This window comes from Chaetodon trifascialis, chromosome 9, assembly GCF_039877785.1.
Source record: "Chaetodon trifascialis isolate fChaTrf1 chromosome 9, fChaTrf1.hap1, whole genome shotgun sequence".
Taxonomy (NCBI): Eukaryota; Metazoa; Chordata; class Actinopteri; order Chaetodontiformes; family Chaetodontidae; genus Chaetodon; species Chaetodon trifascialis.
Genome location: NC_092064.1, coordinates 11,889,763 through 11,904,913, shown reverse-complemented (window position 1 = coordinate 11,904,913; position 15,151 = coordinate 11,889,763). Strand labels below are relative to the sequence as shown.

General features: G+C 44.4%; 1 protein-coding gene across 20 annotated transcripts in view; it reads right to left on the bottom strand.

Moving 5' to 3' along the window:
* Window positions 1-40: 40 nt before the first annotated feature.
* gramd1bb (GRAM domain containing 1Bb) overlaps window positions 41-15,151 on the bottom strand; it is an 81,793-nt gene continuing 66,682 nt past the window's right edge. For 15 of the 20 annotated variants that reach the window (XM_070969783.1, XM_070969784.1, XM_070969764.1 and 12 more), the window contains 15 exons: window positions 11,097-11,181; window positions 10,258-10,361; window positions 10,037-10,132; window positions 9,569-9,649; window positions 9,328-9,443; window positions 8,288-8,450; window positions 7,969-8,161; window positions 7,729-7,875; window positions 7,486-7,604; window positions 7,253-7,395; window positions 7,001-7,104; window positions 6,455-6,755; window positions 5,866-5,973; window positions 5,301-5,421; window positions 41-4,512 (listed from right to left, as the gene is read on the bottom strand). In XM_070969783.1, coding sequence (XP_070825884.1) covers window positions 4,423-4,512; window positions 5,301-5,421; window positions 5,866-5,973; window positions 6,455-6,755; window positions 7,001-7,104; window positions 7,253-7,395; window positions 7,486-7,604; window positions 7,729-7,875; window positions 7,969-8,161; window positions 8,288-8,450; window positions 9,328-9,443; window positions 9,569-9,649; window positions 10,037-10,132; window positions 10,258-10,361; window positions 11,097-11,181 — 1,971 coding nt within the window. In that variant the 3' untranslated portion in view covers window positions 41-4,422. The remainder of the gene's footprint in view (window positions 4,513-5,300; window positions 5,422-5,865; window positions 5,974-6,454; window positions 6,756-7,000; window positions 7,105-7,252; window positions 7,396-7,485; window positions 7,605-7,728; window positions 7,876-7,968; window positions 8,162-8,287; window positions 8,451-9,327; window positions 9,444-9,568; window positions 9,650-10,036; window positions 10,133-10,257; window positions 10,362-11,096; window positions 11,182-15,151) is intronic. The other 5 variants (XM_070969765.1, XM_070969768.1, XM_070969771.1 and 2 more) reach the window with 1 other exon arrangement.

Sequence of the window (15,151 nt, the reverse complement as noted above, 5' to 3'; positions counted from 1 at the left end):
TGATCTGTCAAAATACAGAGCGAATGAAGTATCAACACTATTTGTATATTACATATATTTTTATTCATACTTCCAATCTCTACTTCACATGAACCAGAAAGCCACTTTCATCTTCAGTCTATGAGGCAAAGTCATCGGCAAGTCAGAACCTACGCGCAGCGCAGGTTGGAGTCTTTTGTCAGTGTGTGCGCACACTGCAGATATACACAACATATACTTACAGTATATTTATCTCATGTATAAATTTCACTAAAAGTCTCTCTAGAGATCAAAACATTGTCTAAAAAAACAAAAAAAAAAACAACAAAAAAAAAACATAGAGTAGAATTCTTCTTGAACAGAACTACACCAGTACATATTTTATCAAGACACACTCGAAGAAGAGCATTTGCTATGAATCTGATCAGTGGTTGTTTTCAGGAGGTTGTGTGTGATTCCCACCGTGTGTTAACCAAGGCTGTTAGTTAGTACTGGGTTGTGTGGGTGGCACTGATGCCTCGCCGGCTCTGTGACAGCAAGGCAAATGCCAGTTAATACAGTCAATGAGGCGCAAATCTCATTAGTTATCAGGGAAGAAAGGGTGGCATCCAGAACTCTCGGGTCACCTTGGTTCCACAGCTGTGCAGCGATAGCAATCATACAATCAATTTGTGTAACACAGACGTGAGTGCGCACTATAAGAAAGAGACAACAACGCAAAAAGCAACACATGGCTGTTCTCTGTGAGAGATCGTAGCTTAGATTTGCTTCAGTCAAAGCTGTTGGTGCCAGTGAGAAACATGGCGTTTCGAAGGGAACGATGGAGGTGGATAAAAATACTTCATTTGCATGATTGTAGAGATTTTAAGAAATTAAATTCATGTCTGCTGTGACAGTTTCATGGAGGCCAGAGGGAATATTTAATTTAGACTGAAGAAAATCAATCTGCAACTGTTTAGGTCATTAATTTATCGTTTCTGTCGTTTCTCAAGCAAACATGTCAAACGTTTGCTGGTTTCAGATTCTTAAATGTAAGGATTTGCTGCCTTTCTTTGTCATTTATAATAGGAAATGAAGCGTCTGGGTTTTGGACTGCTGGGTGGACAAAAGAAGCAATTTGAAGAAATCATTCTGGGAAATTCTGTTGAGCCTTTTCCACATTGTGAAAATAATCAGCATATCAGTCGATCATGGAAATATCTGTTAGTCGCAGGAGTAAATTTCAGTGTCCCAAGGTTTAAAATCAGATGATGGTGGTGAGCAAAAGCAATGCCATCAAGCATTTATCATGTCTCCTTCAAAACAATATGAGGAGGTTTGCAATTAAAAAAACAAAAACAAAAAAAGAACTCAAGCATCAGAAAAAGAAAAATACATTTCATCATACACTCCGGAAAAACAAGCTCTTTAAAGCATTTCAATCACATTTTCATAGATGACATTTCTGTACCATCATATACACAAAGCATATGTTCACTATATTCTTCCAGTGTCGTCAGGATTGTGAAAGTGATTTCTATAAAACAGAAAACCTTCCCAACCACTCACATTCAGATCTTAAGGTTTCTCTGTGTTATCGTCACTCGGTGCCTCCTTCGAATGTTAATACACACACACACACACACACACACACACACACACACACACACACACACACACACACACACACACACACACACACACACACACACACACACACAGCAGAGGTCCAATCCTGAAGCTTTGCTGCTGTTCTCAATAAGTCAGTCGATAACACACCCTGCAGGCACACAGTAAAGACACCTGTTCCCTCCTGAAATCACTCATTCTCGTCTCGCCCTTAGACAGGAGAGTGTCAGTCTTAGATCGGGCTTTGGGATGAGAAATTCATAGAGATTCACATGTAACCATGTTAAATAGAATAACGCACCAATATTCTATTTGGAAGTAACACTATTTTTGATCAGTAACAAAAGAAGAAATTCAGCTATTTCCATGAGGATGGAAGTTATAAATGACCAGTGATTGTCAAATGAACTAAAATACAGCACAAAAACAATTTCCTCAGCCCTGCAATCACCTCCAAACTAAACCACTGCGATTTCTCTCTGTCCTTCTTTACCCGAAAAGGCCTTAAAGTGCTTCATTTTCTCTCTGTTTTTTGAACACAAGGAAGTTTTCTCATACTTTTGGAAGTGCTTTCATTGCTGAAGTCTGTCAGATGTCAGGGGCCTCTGTTGACAAACTCTCCAGAGATGCTCTTTACCGCATCAAATCCAGTATATATATAATACATGACATACATGATAAATACTTCATTTAAAACAACATGATAATTCGTGAAGGTACATTTCTACTTCTTTCTTTTGGTTCAGTTTAGTTGTGTAGAGTTAATACTCATGCTTTCATTGCATCCAAGACAGACACTTGAAATGGGGGAAGGAAGAGCAGAATATGGGTTGAAGTCGGTGTTTTTAAAGGAATAGTTGGACATTTTTGGGAAATGCGCTCATTTGCTTTCTGTCTGAGGGTCAGATGAAAAGATTGATCCCACCCTCACGCCTGCACAGACAGTTAGCTTAGCACAGAAGAAGCTAAGCTAAGTAGCTGCTGGCTCTAGATTCAAATTTACCGCACAGACATAAGATTGACATCAGTCTTCTCATCAAACTAAAATGAGCGTATTTCTCAAAATGTTCCTTTTCAGCAGAGACTCGTCAGACCACGAATGTGGTGAGATGGACAAAGAGAGTGCAGATGAAGGGTTCATCTCCAAAATGTTATATATCCACTTCCAAGAGAAAAATCATCAAGTTCAGCATTCAATTTTAAAAATTTAGATCATCTGTCTTCTTCCTTTTGTCAAGCACAGATTTCAGCGACTCAGCATGTGGCATTAGTTGATAGTTTAAGCAATCAATCGTTTTGTAAAAGTAGGCATAACTTTGTCTTCAAATGTTGGATATGTCATTTTGGAACAAAACTCTTCAGTTGTAAACTGTACCCTGGTGGGGCTAATGCAAGGCGGCATCCAAACGCATTAGCATTAAAAAAGGCAGTCTGGCTGCAGGAGCCAGAAAAGAAAAATTAAGAAACATACAAGTGTGGAATGGTAAAAATGTCACACTTTACAGCACACACACGCACGCACGCACTCACACACCCACGCACACACACACACGCGCGCGAATATAATCGCGTGAATGCAGAATCATACTTGCACACTGGACATGTCACAGACATATCTGGCATGCATTTTTTTTGAGAAGAAAACACTTTTTGTTAGAAATTCTTTAACTGGTCTAGAGCTCTGATAATTTCTTTATGTACATAAATTAACAATAAATATAGGTAATGTTTATATATTTTGAAATATATATATATTAAATAATGAAATATTCTTATATATTTCAAATATATTCATAGAATTCTTTCTAATTTGAAACATTTTTTTAGAGATATAGTCACAGTTTAGTAATAAAACATGTAAGAACACAGGTCTCCCTATTCGTCTGGCTGCAGCGTCCCTTCGTTGTGACCAACGGCCGGCCTTGTTGACCGAGCTAATACATTCTACTTCACCAGGAGGATGAGGAGTAATGCAGAGGAGGGGAGCGAACACTGTGGCAGGGGCAACCCATGAGGTGAACTGTGATAGGGTTAAAGTACTGGCTTAGGTCCCGTCATTTTACTTCATAAATATTTCAACACAGCGGTGTGACAGGGAACCAGCCCTGACAGGGACCACACAGGCCAGTTTCAAGCAAGGCAACAGGGACTGATCCGTGAAGCTGAGCTCCCAGCTCCGACACTTCTTCACCTTTTTGGTTGGATACTGTACTCTGATCACATGGGGGTTTATCAAAGGGACGCTGCAGCGAGGACCTCTTGGGAACAGTTGGTTTGGAACAGTCTAAAGAGCGTAGAAAGCCATTAAGACTTGAAAGGACCCCCCCTTTCTTTGACTGGATCGCTCCTGTTCTTCTTTTTTTTTGACACACACATAGACTGGAACTGGACCACATTAACACTGACTGAGGGGAGCTAGGTTGTCTAAACGCATGCAGTAGTTTTCCTTCGCTCTCTCTGCCGCGGTCTGGTCGACGTGGCTTACAGTAGGATGCGCTTGGAAATAAGAGAGTAGAAGGAAACGGTTATCCCACAGCGGTAAAGAAGGACCAAGTCTTGCCCCTTCTGCTAATTGCTCGGTGATGTTGGGGACACCTCAGTTCCTGTGTGTAATTGGGGCGTTTTCTGTCCATGACTTCCTCCTCCTGAGGGTTTAACCTCTGTGCACGGGAGATGACTGTTCCTCTCTTTGTGTCTCTTGGACCAGCTCACTGTTGGTCCCGTCTCCCCCTCTGTCCTCTCTCTCTCTGTGTCTCGCTGCTGCCTGCATACTGGTTCACAAACAAAACAGGTCCTATATTGCACAGCATGCCCTCATGGCCTTGTGGTGGTGTGTCAGTGATAGCGACTTCTCTTCTCTTCAGCCTCTGAGCTGTAGTCCCTTATACCAATGCCTCGCTGGAGGTTCAATAAAGAGTCTTTCATCTGAAGAAGAGAACCAAGGGGAGAAAACAATGTGTTAGCTTCTTTACTACAGACTGTAAAATGACACTGGCCTAGATTAATGCATGAAACATGCACTCCTTCAGTCCCTTTAAGATCATTAAATCATTTTTTCTTCTGGTGCCACTGGGCAACTATTGGTTATTCAATAGCTTCTCCTTCTTTACAGCTTGCACTCAGTCATTGGCTACCTTTGAAAAAGCAGCATCAGGTCAGCCTGTCATCGTAGGTCACCAGAGATCATCAGCTGTTAATGAGCTTCTTTATCAAGTCACTATTTACATAGAAATTCCCAAATAACATTGTGAGAAATTCACTGTACAACATTCAAAATGACCAGTTTCTTCTCTGCAGAGACAATGGTCCATTAAGTTCATATAGAAATACTAAGAAAGATATAAGAAATTCAACCCTGGACATATCCGATGGGACCGGCCTGAAACAGCCTCTCATGTGCACTCAGAACGACAGAAAGAGACAGACTGGGCTGGAGACGGAGAAGAACATTATAGATTTTTTGACAGTCCACTGGCCCACCGATCTGCCGGCCAACTGGGATTTGTTTCGATATACCAGATTCCCATTAACCCACTGCACAAGACAAGGTGTGGCTCTTTTCTTCGATCTCTGCTGCTACTCTGTGTTATGGGGTTTGTGTGGTGTGTGCTTCCACTTCCACTTCCACGAGGCTCCTGTCCATCGTTCCTCCGCCCAACATAATGCACTGCTTAACTCAGTTCCCATAACCCACCACAAAAGCAGACTTGTACCTGGTCTAACAGCACTACTGACGACTTGATAATCTCCCTCCACTTCTGCAGCTCGGCCTCATGGTAACGCTGCTGCGCCTCCAGGAGCTGGGCCCACTCCATCTGCGTCTGAGGCAGTTTACTGGGACACACATACACACACACATTAGCAACATCAGGGTTCAGCCGCTGAAGCATGACTTCTATTTTGAGGGAATGCCAACAGTTTGGTAAATTGTGTTTCAGCAAGCCAAGAGCTATTCGGGGGTAATTTCAGGAGCTCAGTGTTTTCCTGTCACACACGTCATCTGACATATGGATGTAGTTAAGTGTGTGTGTTTAAAAGCGTCTGTGAGCATGTGTATGTCTGTAGTGGTATATTTGTGAGTGATTGTGTAGGCAAACAGCCGGATAACCACAGCTCCATTTATTCTCATCTCTGAAGCCATGTGTAATCTGAAATGCCCAGAATCTCAATTAACCACGCTGACTCTCAAATAAATGAGTTTTGTATAAATGGGTGCTAAAAGAGGTGTGTGTACACTTGTGTGTGTGTGTGTGTGTGTGTGTGTGTGTGTGTGTGTACCTTTCATGGAGTCGCAGCCCTTGCCAGGTTGTTAAGGACTGTGCAGAGTACTCCAGCATCCACAGCTTGTAGAAAAGCATCATGTTGAGGAACACCAGCAGGACCAGGCTGAAGGAGAGACAACAAATGAGTCTTTGCATTTTAGTCATTCATATTTCCCCTAATCTGTATTTAGCAATGACGCTATGTTGGGAACTCTTTCTTCTATATATGCATCTGGCTATGCTGGCTCATCAGATTATGTACCTTAGACAGATCCTACGGATGGCAATGAAAGGAGAGGAGAGAGAGATTACACTCAAGACACCAACAATGAGATATTTATAAGAAAGCAAAGCAAATGTTGCAAAAAGTGCACAGAGTCTACTGGGAAAACTGATGAAATCATGAAACAAGTGACTCAGACAAAATCTGTTGTAAGTGAGATGAACATGTGTGTCATGTCTGCACGTGTCAAATTTGTATTTGCACCCTCATAGCCAGACTTACAACCATCATCTAAATGAGTGATTGTGCACTTGTGTGTGTGTGTGTGTGTGTGTGTGTGTGTGTGTGTGTATGTGAATGTGTGTTGTGATCAGCTGCGTACACAAAGCTGATGATGAGCAGCAGTTTGGAGACGCTGTAGAAAGCGAGGCCTCCGGGCAGGTGATGGTGTTCTGGACTCTGGTGTCTGGTTTGCGTGGAGCCTGCCACTTGTTTGATCCTCTGAATCACTTCCTCGTCCGTTGGCGTGGTGACGGGGCTGAGGGCCTCGTCCAGATGCTGGCTGCGCATGTGGGGGAGGGGCCTCTTCTTCCGCCTCACCGTGGAGTTTTTCACCACCTTGGCCTTCGGAGACAGCTGGTGGGACTCGGTCAGAATCTCCTCCAGCTTGGACAGCGCCATCTCTGAGAGGGAGGAAGAAGACGACTGTCACGCATTCATATCTGATGCCTTCAAGATTCAATTAAAGACAGCTAGCCTCGTTAAAAATGTTCACATGCTGCAGTGGAGAATCGGTTCATCTCTCTTCAACAGTAGCCTAAAAACACCGTACCTCTGATTCAAATGTACTGACTGTTTACTGTTCAAACATAGTCACATATGTGTTTAGAATAGCCTAAACATACAAACAAACTACATTCATGTTTACCTAGATGGCGGAAGTTCTCTTCGATCCCGCTCCAGAAGTTTCTCTCTATGAAGCCTTTCACCAGCCCCCACGGCTGTTTCCTGTAGCGCAGCTCCGTCGATACCCTGACACAGACGGACAGGAAGCAATGCATTTACACATACAAGCAGACAGTCTATTATATAAGATGTACAAAATAAAATTCAAACAAAAAATAAAATAGGACACATGATTTAAAAAGCACGCCTCATTTGCCAGCGGTGTCTTACTCACCGTAACCGACACTTGTTCTTGGCCACCCTGGTGAGCATGTAGTGGTTGAGAGTGTAGAAGTAATCGTGGTAGGGCACGTCGTGCGTGATGACCTCAGCGTCGATGATGTAGCACTCGCTCTCCTGGCTGACTTTGTACAGAGTCTGAGAAAAGGAGGAAAGAGTGGTTTCATTGGTTTTTTTGAAAGCTGTCTCAAACCCACATGGCGCAAATAATGAGAAAAGGTTCTGTACCTGTGTCTCACTGACTGTGGATGTTTTGGGGGCCAGGGGGTTGGACAGCGAGATGGTGTACATGATCTCTCTGGTCTGGTTCCCAGCCTCCTCCTTCTTCCACGGGTGGTACACCACATCTAAAAAGCAAAACAATGAGAGAGCGAGAGAGACGTGAATGGATTAGTGAAGCCGGCAGGGGAGCATATTGCCTTTACTCCAGGGAGGTCAGAGCACAGCTGCAGAAGCATCAAAAATACTGACCTGAGATTCGTCTCTGCTCCATGAAGTCACTCATGAACTGCGACTCCGTGAAGAGGATGTCGTACAGCTTGTCCACGCTGAACTTGTAGACCTCGTTGATGTGCTGCCTGCCATTCAGATCCTCATGGAAGGCCTGGACTTCCCCTGCTGGTCCAAGAGACACACAGTTCAGTAAAGGAGCAGACGTTCCCCCGGGTTATGTATTTATGAAAAAAGCAAGGCGTTCACTCTGATGTGTACCCTCGTCGTGCGTTTCGGAGGAGTCGCTGAGCTCAGTGGGGATGTCTTCGTTGTCGTTGAAGTCCAGAGAGGGTGAGGGGACGGGACCACCAGGCCCGCTGGTATCATTGTTCTTCTCTTCCACCACCAGCGGCACAGCAAGCAGCTCGCCGTCTGGTAGGAAGTCTGCATACTCTTCTGCTGGGAGGTCAAACTGTGGAAGAGACAAAGCAGTAAGAAATGCATCACATCCCTGTTTAGAGGGTCTAAATGGGTTTAAATGTGTGTGTATGTACATATGTGTGGGTGTTAAACACAGCATACGAGACATGCCACTCACTGTGATGGGTGTGTCATGGTTGCCTGGGCTGGGGATGGTGCTGTTTGGGACGACCTTCTTGTGCAGCAGAGGAGGGCTCCCCTCAGGCTTGGCCTCAGCGCTGCTCTTGGACAAGCTGTCATTGTTGATCTCATTCTCTTCGTTGGGAATCTCTTCACTGAACCTGAAGGCACCACAGAACAGCGGCAAGCAAGGCCTTTACTCCCTCCTACTCATCTCACCACTTTTTATGGTGTGGTTTGGCTGAGTTAGGTGCCAGGTGGGCAGGATTTGACATGGGGTAAAAATGAAATTTGAATGTTTGGACAATCACAGCAAAATTGACTTTGTATACTTGCATTTAAATCTGTGCAGATGAAAGATCCAAAAACCTTTAAGCTATGGATTTATACATGTGTGGCAAGTAAGTGAAAATGATCTCCACTGCACTTTACTGAGAGGTATGTGGACTATTATCTCTCATTAGCAAAGCCACAGTAACTTCAAGATCATCATGGAGCATCTAATGTGACCTCAGATCAGCCTTTGAAGTACGTCTTTCCCTTCGCATTAGCAGTTTGAGAAGGTAACCCACATACCCTCAAAGGCAATTTGACAGATATTGGGAGTGCACTGGAGTCCAAACAGGTTCAACCCGTGACTGTATTGACTTCACCCAGTAAATCCACTTCAGACATGAAGGGAATGTGTAAATGGAGGAAGGAAGTGATCTTTGAGGCCTTTGGATGAACACTATCTGCTGTGTTGCATCTTTTGCAGCCTTAAAGATCTCCCTATTTGCTGAACAGTAAGCAATCTATCTGGTAAACCAAGGAGTTTCAAACAAATGCAGCAAAGTGCAATGTTAATCAGCAGAGAGTTGAGAAGGATGCGAGTGCATATTATGTATGTAAATTGCTTAGTTGAGAGGGCTGGAGAGTATTGCTCATTACAGCTCATATTGGACTCCTATTATTTCGTAATTTGGGTACTTCGCTCATCGTCTCAAATATTTACAGTGGTAACCACAGTAACTGAAGCCAGCACAGAAGTAGACTCACCCCATGGTGTTGAAATCATCATCAGGGGGAACGTAGTCCTCGTCGTCGCTGGTCAGGCCAAGCTCGTTGCCGTAGCACTGATGGACAAAGTGCCACAGTTCTTTGGGGCACAGGGGCTGCAAGAGGTGTCGACCAATCAAAGTAAGAGATGAGACGACGCTCTGTATGAACTACCCGTGTGAACATCATCTTTCGGACGAACACGAGCAGAATCCCAAACTGGCCAAACAGATTTGCTCACCTTGTCCAGCAGCGCATTCTGCCACAGTCTGAACATCATCATGTAAGTCCTGTCCCTGGCTCCAAATGAGGTGAAAAAGTGCTGTGAAAAACAAAGCAGTGGTTATTTTTATGAGTCTGGTTTGCGACACTCACTGTGGAAGCTTGAGGGCCATTTTATGAGGAGCATGGTTTAAACCCTTTGAGTCTGAGATTATTTTAATTATGTTGCAGTAGTGACGGTGGTCACTGTGGGCATTAATATGTTGACAACAATTCTCCAGACACCCATGTGACAGGAATATGTCCCCACAGATAGTATTAAAAATTAAATCATCAATCTTCCGGCTACCAGCCAGACGTCCAGGCTGTCTCTTTAGGTGAAGATGATTAGATTTAAAACTGACTGTTCAGTCATAGCTATGCCTGCATTAGTTACCACTCCGTCTGCCATATAAATGCTTGTGTTTCGTCAGTTTGGATCTCTTACCTTCTCATTGTCCGTGCAGACCTGGATGGCATTGGGAATGAGGCGGGCAGTCTTTTCTTTCGTCATCGAGCAGATGTCCTTTAGCCGCACTGTCAACTACACACGAATGCACGCAATTACACATACAGACACACATACGTTATGGTTCCAAGTATGACGCAATACTGCCAAAATAAAAGAATATGGGAATGCACAAAGGTCCTGAGCGTTAGCGAGCATACCAGTGTTTCCCAGCGGAAGATGTTGCTATAGAAACAAATCCAGTTTTCAGAGAGGTAGAGTCGTCCCTGCAGGAGGATGTCCCGTTGAAGAGCACAGGAGTAGTCTGGAACATGAAGACGTCATAATAATCAGAGAAAGAAATACCGCAACATGCTTTTAATTTGTATCTTGATGACGTAGTTTCTCTGCAATTTGCATTGCAGACAAACTACATCATCAAGATACACATCATAAAAAGAATGTCCATCAATATGTCAGCCGTAAGAACATGCTGATATCCAATTCTTTTCACTGTCACCACCCTGCTGCAGTCCATATCAGCACTTGTGCTGTGTGAATATCTTGATTCTGACTCTGAGCTGGGAACCCTTCATTGCCAAACCATGACAAAATCAAAGTCCCACTCTGAGCTCAGTTTTACCCTGCAGTTTTAATTTTCAAGGAATTTCAGACAATGGCAGTATTCACTGGGAAAATCATGCAACAACAAATCAGCTAAACTTGTGACACTGTGCATTCATCCCACAGTGTGGAATCTAGCTAAAGGCTGCTCCACTGACTGGCCATGTATAATCCATCAATACAAAGTTTTTGGCATGTACATTCATCACAAGTGTCTCTAAAATAAGCAGAGGAAGGTGTCTGAAAACCGTGCAGTATTTCCGATATTGGTAATCTAGACATTCAGATTACGTCACAATGTTCGACGCTTAGGATGCCCTATCTTTGTTGGAGTCTTGTCCTAGCCCTGCAAGGATCAATCATTTTCTAATTAGTAATAAGTTAGCTGCACCCTGTCCGCCCTCAGCAGGCCCCTGTTTGTGCATGGTCCACTCACCCACAATGAGTCTCTCTGTGTCAGGGAGCTGCTTGAAGAGCTTCCTAAAGTCCTCATTGCGCTGTTTGTATGTCGGGCTCAGCACCTGCAGTGACAGGCAGAGTCAGAAACACCTCATACTCACACATGCTTCCAAAACTCACACTCTTCATGCTCCCTGCTTGCTCACTTGCACGAGTTGTCTCCGTCACGCAGCCCGAGTTATTTGTTTCCATGAGCATGTGAGATAACCTTGTTAAAACCACCCACAGGCTTGATCAGGATGTCTGGTTTACTCTGATTAAACCATGGATTTCATTCTGTGGGTGATTTTCACAGGCACTGGAAATGTATTTACAGTGAATGACAAGCAGAAGTGCGTGGCCTGAGTTATCTTTACAGCTGCATCATTAATGACACAAAGTGATTTAAAGCCATAGACTGTATAATAAATAGTGGATGGAGCCACTGTGACGTCACCCAGTGGTTTGTGGACTACTGTTCTGAAGCCTCAAGTTTGGCATTATGGCCATTACCGTCTTATTTTTTGAGCCAGAAGTGGCCATATTTGGATTAGTGGGTAGAGCTGGGGAGGATATGCATTCCTACGCCTCTATCCTGATTGGATCTGACTGAGAGATTGAGGACATGGCGTATAGCGACTTGTCAATCACAAGGTAGCCATGTCATAAATCATACCCTGCTTTGTCCTCTGTTTTACTCTAAATGGGAGCATAAGTTACAAAATGAGCATCGAGGTGTACTGAAGAAGACTTGAAACCATAAACTCATTAGGAAACTGTTTACTGAGGTAAGAAGGAAGAAGTAGGGTCATTTTCTCATAGGCTTACATACAACCAGACCTCTTTTTGCAACCAGTGGAGTTGCCCCCTGTTTGCTGCATTTCTGCATTGGCTTTTTCTTTTCAGACCCAGAATCTCCGTCCACTTATTATACTGTCTATGTTTAAAGCGCAATTCCAAAACATCAGCCTGCTGTACATCATTCAATACACATGCTGCTATGAGTATGAGAGTTTCTAATATGAGTCACATTCTCAGATTTGCATTACAGAGCAACATGTGACAAGGGGTAAGACAACTGACGAAACCTCAAATGCAAACGAAACTATACATAGAGGTTGGGTTGACCTGGTCAAGCACAAACGTTTCAGCACTGGGAAGGAAACTGCATTCAACATTATCACACTTTGCTTTGCTTGGCTTCGGCAGACTGGATTATTTACAGAGAGAGCCTGCGATGTATAAAATCTCCAAATGTGTGCCAAAGTGAGGGTTCTCACTGTCTGCGCCAGATGCTTTCCTTCAACAGGAAAGCTTCAGGAAACAATAGCTGCCAATACAGTAACAAGACATACACTGAGACAAAAGAGTAATAATATTCCATTGAATTAGGGCTGGTGGGAAAAGAACAGCTTGTTCACATTAAAAATCGCCGCATGTGCCTCCCTTGTAAAACTAAGATGTTGAAATACTGAAATACTTGGGGAGTATCGGTTTCGACATTTTTTCGCCGTTGAGAAAAGTGCGGTGATGAGAAAACTGTTCTGAAAACATGAGAGTGACATCTCTGAAAGCCCTTACTAATCCTCTGGAATTAAGACCATCGAGATCCTTGTTGAAAACTCTCATCTGTGACCACAAACAACCAAACACACCTACATCAGTCATAGATCAAGTCCCTCTCACAGTAACCCGATGAATGCTCCAAACAACAGGCCTCTATGGGCTCTGGAAGAATTCAAATAGCTATGACTCATATCCAAACCAGTTGTTTTCTTTAGTAGTGGGGAATTACCACAGAGCGCTCGCAGCAGCATACAACACAGCCTTCCCCCTCTGTTGTAACTTCATCTTTGCACCAAACAGCTCGACAATCATTTTTAACCTCTCCATATTTTGTTCACTCTCTCCTCGTGGTTTGCAGCGTACATGCGGAGGTCGACTTACAGCAGGGATCTCCTCAGAGTCACACTCGGGGTCCCGCAGGTCCGAGGCAGCCCAGCCCCACTCCCAACCCCACTCCCCTCTAGCTGGACCCTGCAGAAGCCACCCTGCCAACGCCTCATCCAGCTCCAGCACGGCCTCCCAGTCCGACATCGCACAATCCTCGCACAACTCCATATTTCACCGCATCAGATCCTTTTTGGCGCCTGGATGGAGGCAAATTTTCCAAAACGGGGGCCCCAGTGGGCTCTTCTGATGTTGGAGGACCTGTCAGTTACAGTTGGTTTGAAAAATAAGAGTAGACAGCGCTTGTCCAGAGGTTTGGAAGCTGCAGTATCCGCCCCCTGTTTTGGGTGCTACTCCCAGTTCAGTGTTGAGCGGTGGACACGGCACACTCCAGCCACATGATCCTTGTCTCGCTCTGTCTTTGCCTGGCTCTCTCTCTTCCTTTCACACACACGCACACACACACACTAGGAGAGGAGTTATGGCTGTTGCCCTCTAGTAACCCCCAGCGAACAAGTCCTTTATTATCATGCCAGTAGCTTTTCCCCTTTTCTTTCTGCTTACTCCTTCAAGGAAGTGGGTGAGCTGAGTGTGTGTGTGTGTGTGGTGCTGTCCAGGTCTGAGTGCCTTGTAATTACGCAGTTTACAACCAGCAAAGAATGAAGCAAGTTTACATTGCGCAGAGGACTAATACAAACCAAGATATGGCCGAGAACAAAGAGGCTTCAGTACAAAGAAAGAAAACAGGACTGCATGAAAGAGAGAAATTCATGTTTTCAATCCGCTGGAGTGTGTGTCGAGTCCTTCTTGCTGTCCGACCAAGTGATTGAGTTACAGGGAACAGATGTGAGCATAACCTCCAGTTACCTCCGTCTGCAAAACAACACCATCAATCTTGACAGGGTCCGCACTGGTTTTTGCAGTCCAGAGCGTAAATCGCAGGGTGAAGTAACAGGACCAACATACCGCACATACTTCTTTGTCTGTTTCCTTGGATCAGTCATTTAAGGCATGAAATGCTGCTGGAATTCAAAATAAAGGCAGTAAAAGTGCTGATCAGCGCCGATCCCCTGCTTTCTCCCTGCTGTGGTATTTGCCATTCATGTACTCGCAGCTATTTTAGCAGCGCTCACAAAATTGGCGTGCATGTCCTCCCACTCTTCTTCACTTAAAACACTTCAAGAGTCAAGAAGGTGGGCAAAGTGATGGAGGTCACCACGGAGAAAAAAAAAAAACAAACAAACCCAAAACACAAACAGAGCTTGCAGTTCATTGACTCCTGCTGGATGAAGCAAATGTGTAGCCCACATTTATACACTCATCCAGGCCATGACTTCCTCTGCTGTCATTCCCCGATCCCCACTTTAACCATACGCTGTGGAGACAGTCCGAAGCAGGAAGAACAGACGAAACTTGGAAAATAATCTTCAGCAGCAGGTCAGTTTGGAAAACAGAATGGATCATTCACACGCAGCTCGAGAGCGGTCTGTGCCCTTTCGAGAATGCCTTTACATCATGTGGATGAAATTTCAGTGGAAAGAGCGATTCATAAAAACTCCCACCAGGACGAACTGACCCCTGAAATCTCTTTGTGGCGTCCGCGCTGAGAGCAGCCCTTTATTTCCTGCTCATTCAATTCATCTGTTCCGATAAATCAAGCAAAGAAAGAAGCCATTGCTGACTGATGCGGTGTCCAGCGTTCAAGTGACTGTATGAGACAGGAGGACTGTGGATACACAGAGATCATGTGGATCGAGTTAACAATTAACTCGCTGGACAAACAGTAGGGGATGGACGAGACTGGTACTGTCAACCAGGGTGGGGTTTCAGTGTTTTAAAGGGGTGAGGGGCGAGAGGTGTGTGGCCATCCCATCCTTTTTGACTGGCTCCTGTTCATCTGATGGAAAGTCAGGCGAGGTATGTGGGCGTGTGCTTCGATCTGAAGGAAGCGTCGGCTCTCCGCTGCATCGATCTATGCTGATCCAAACAAATTCACAGTCCACAGCGCTAATCTCACATATCTATGCACTGTTTGACAGCGTTTCCGCTCATGTTGTGAACTTCCTGGAGCCTGTGGGTATGACTTCCACAGAAGCATTGCGA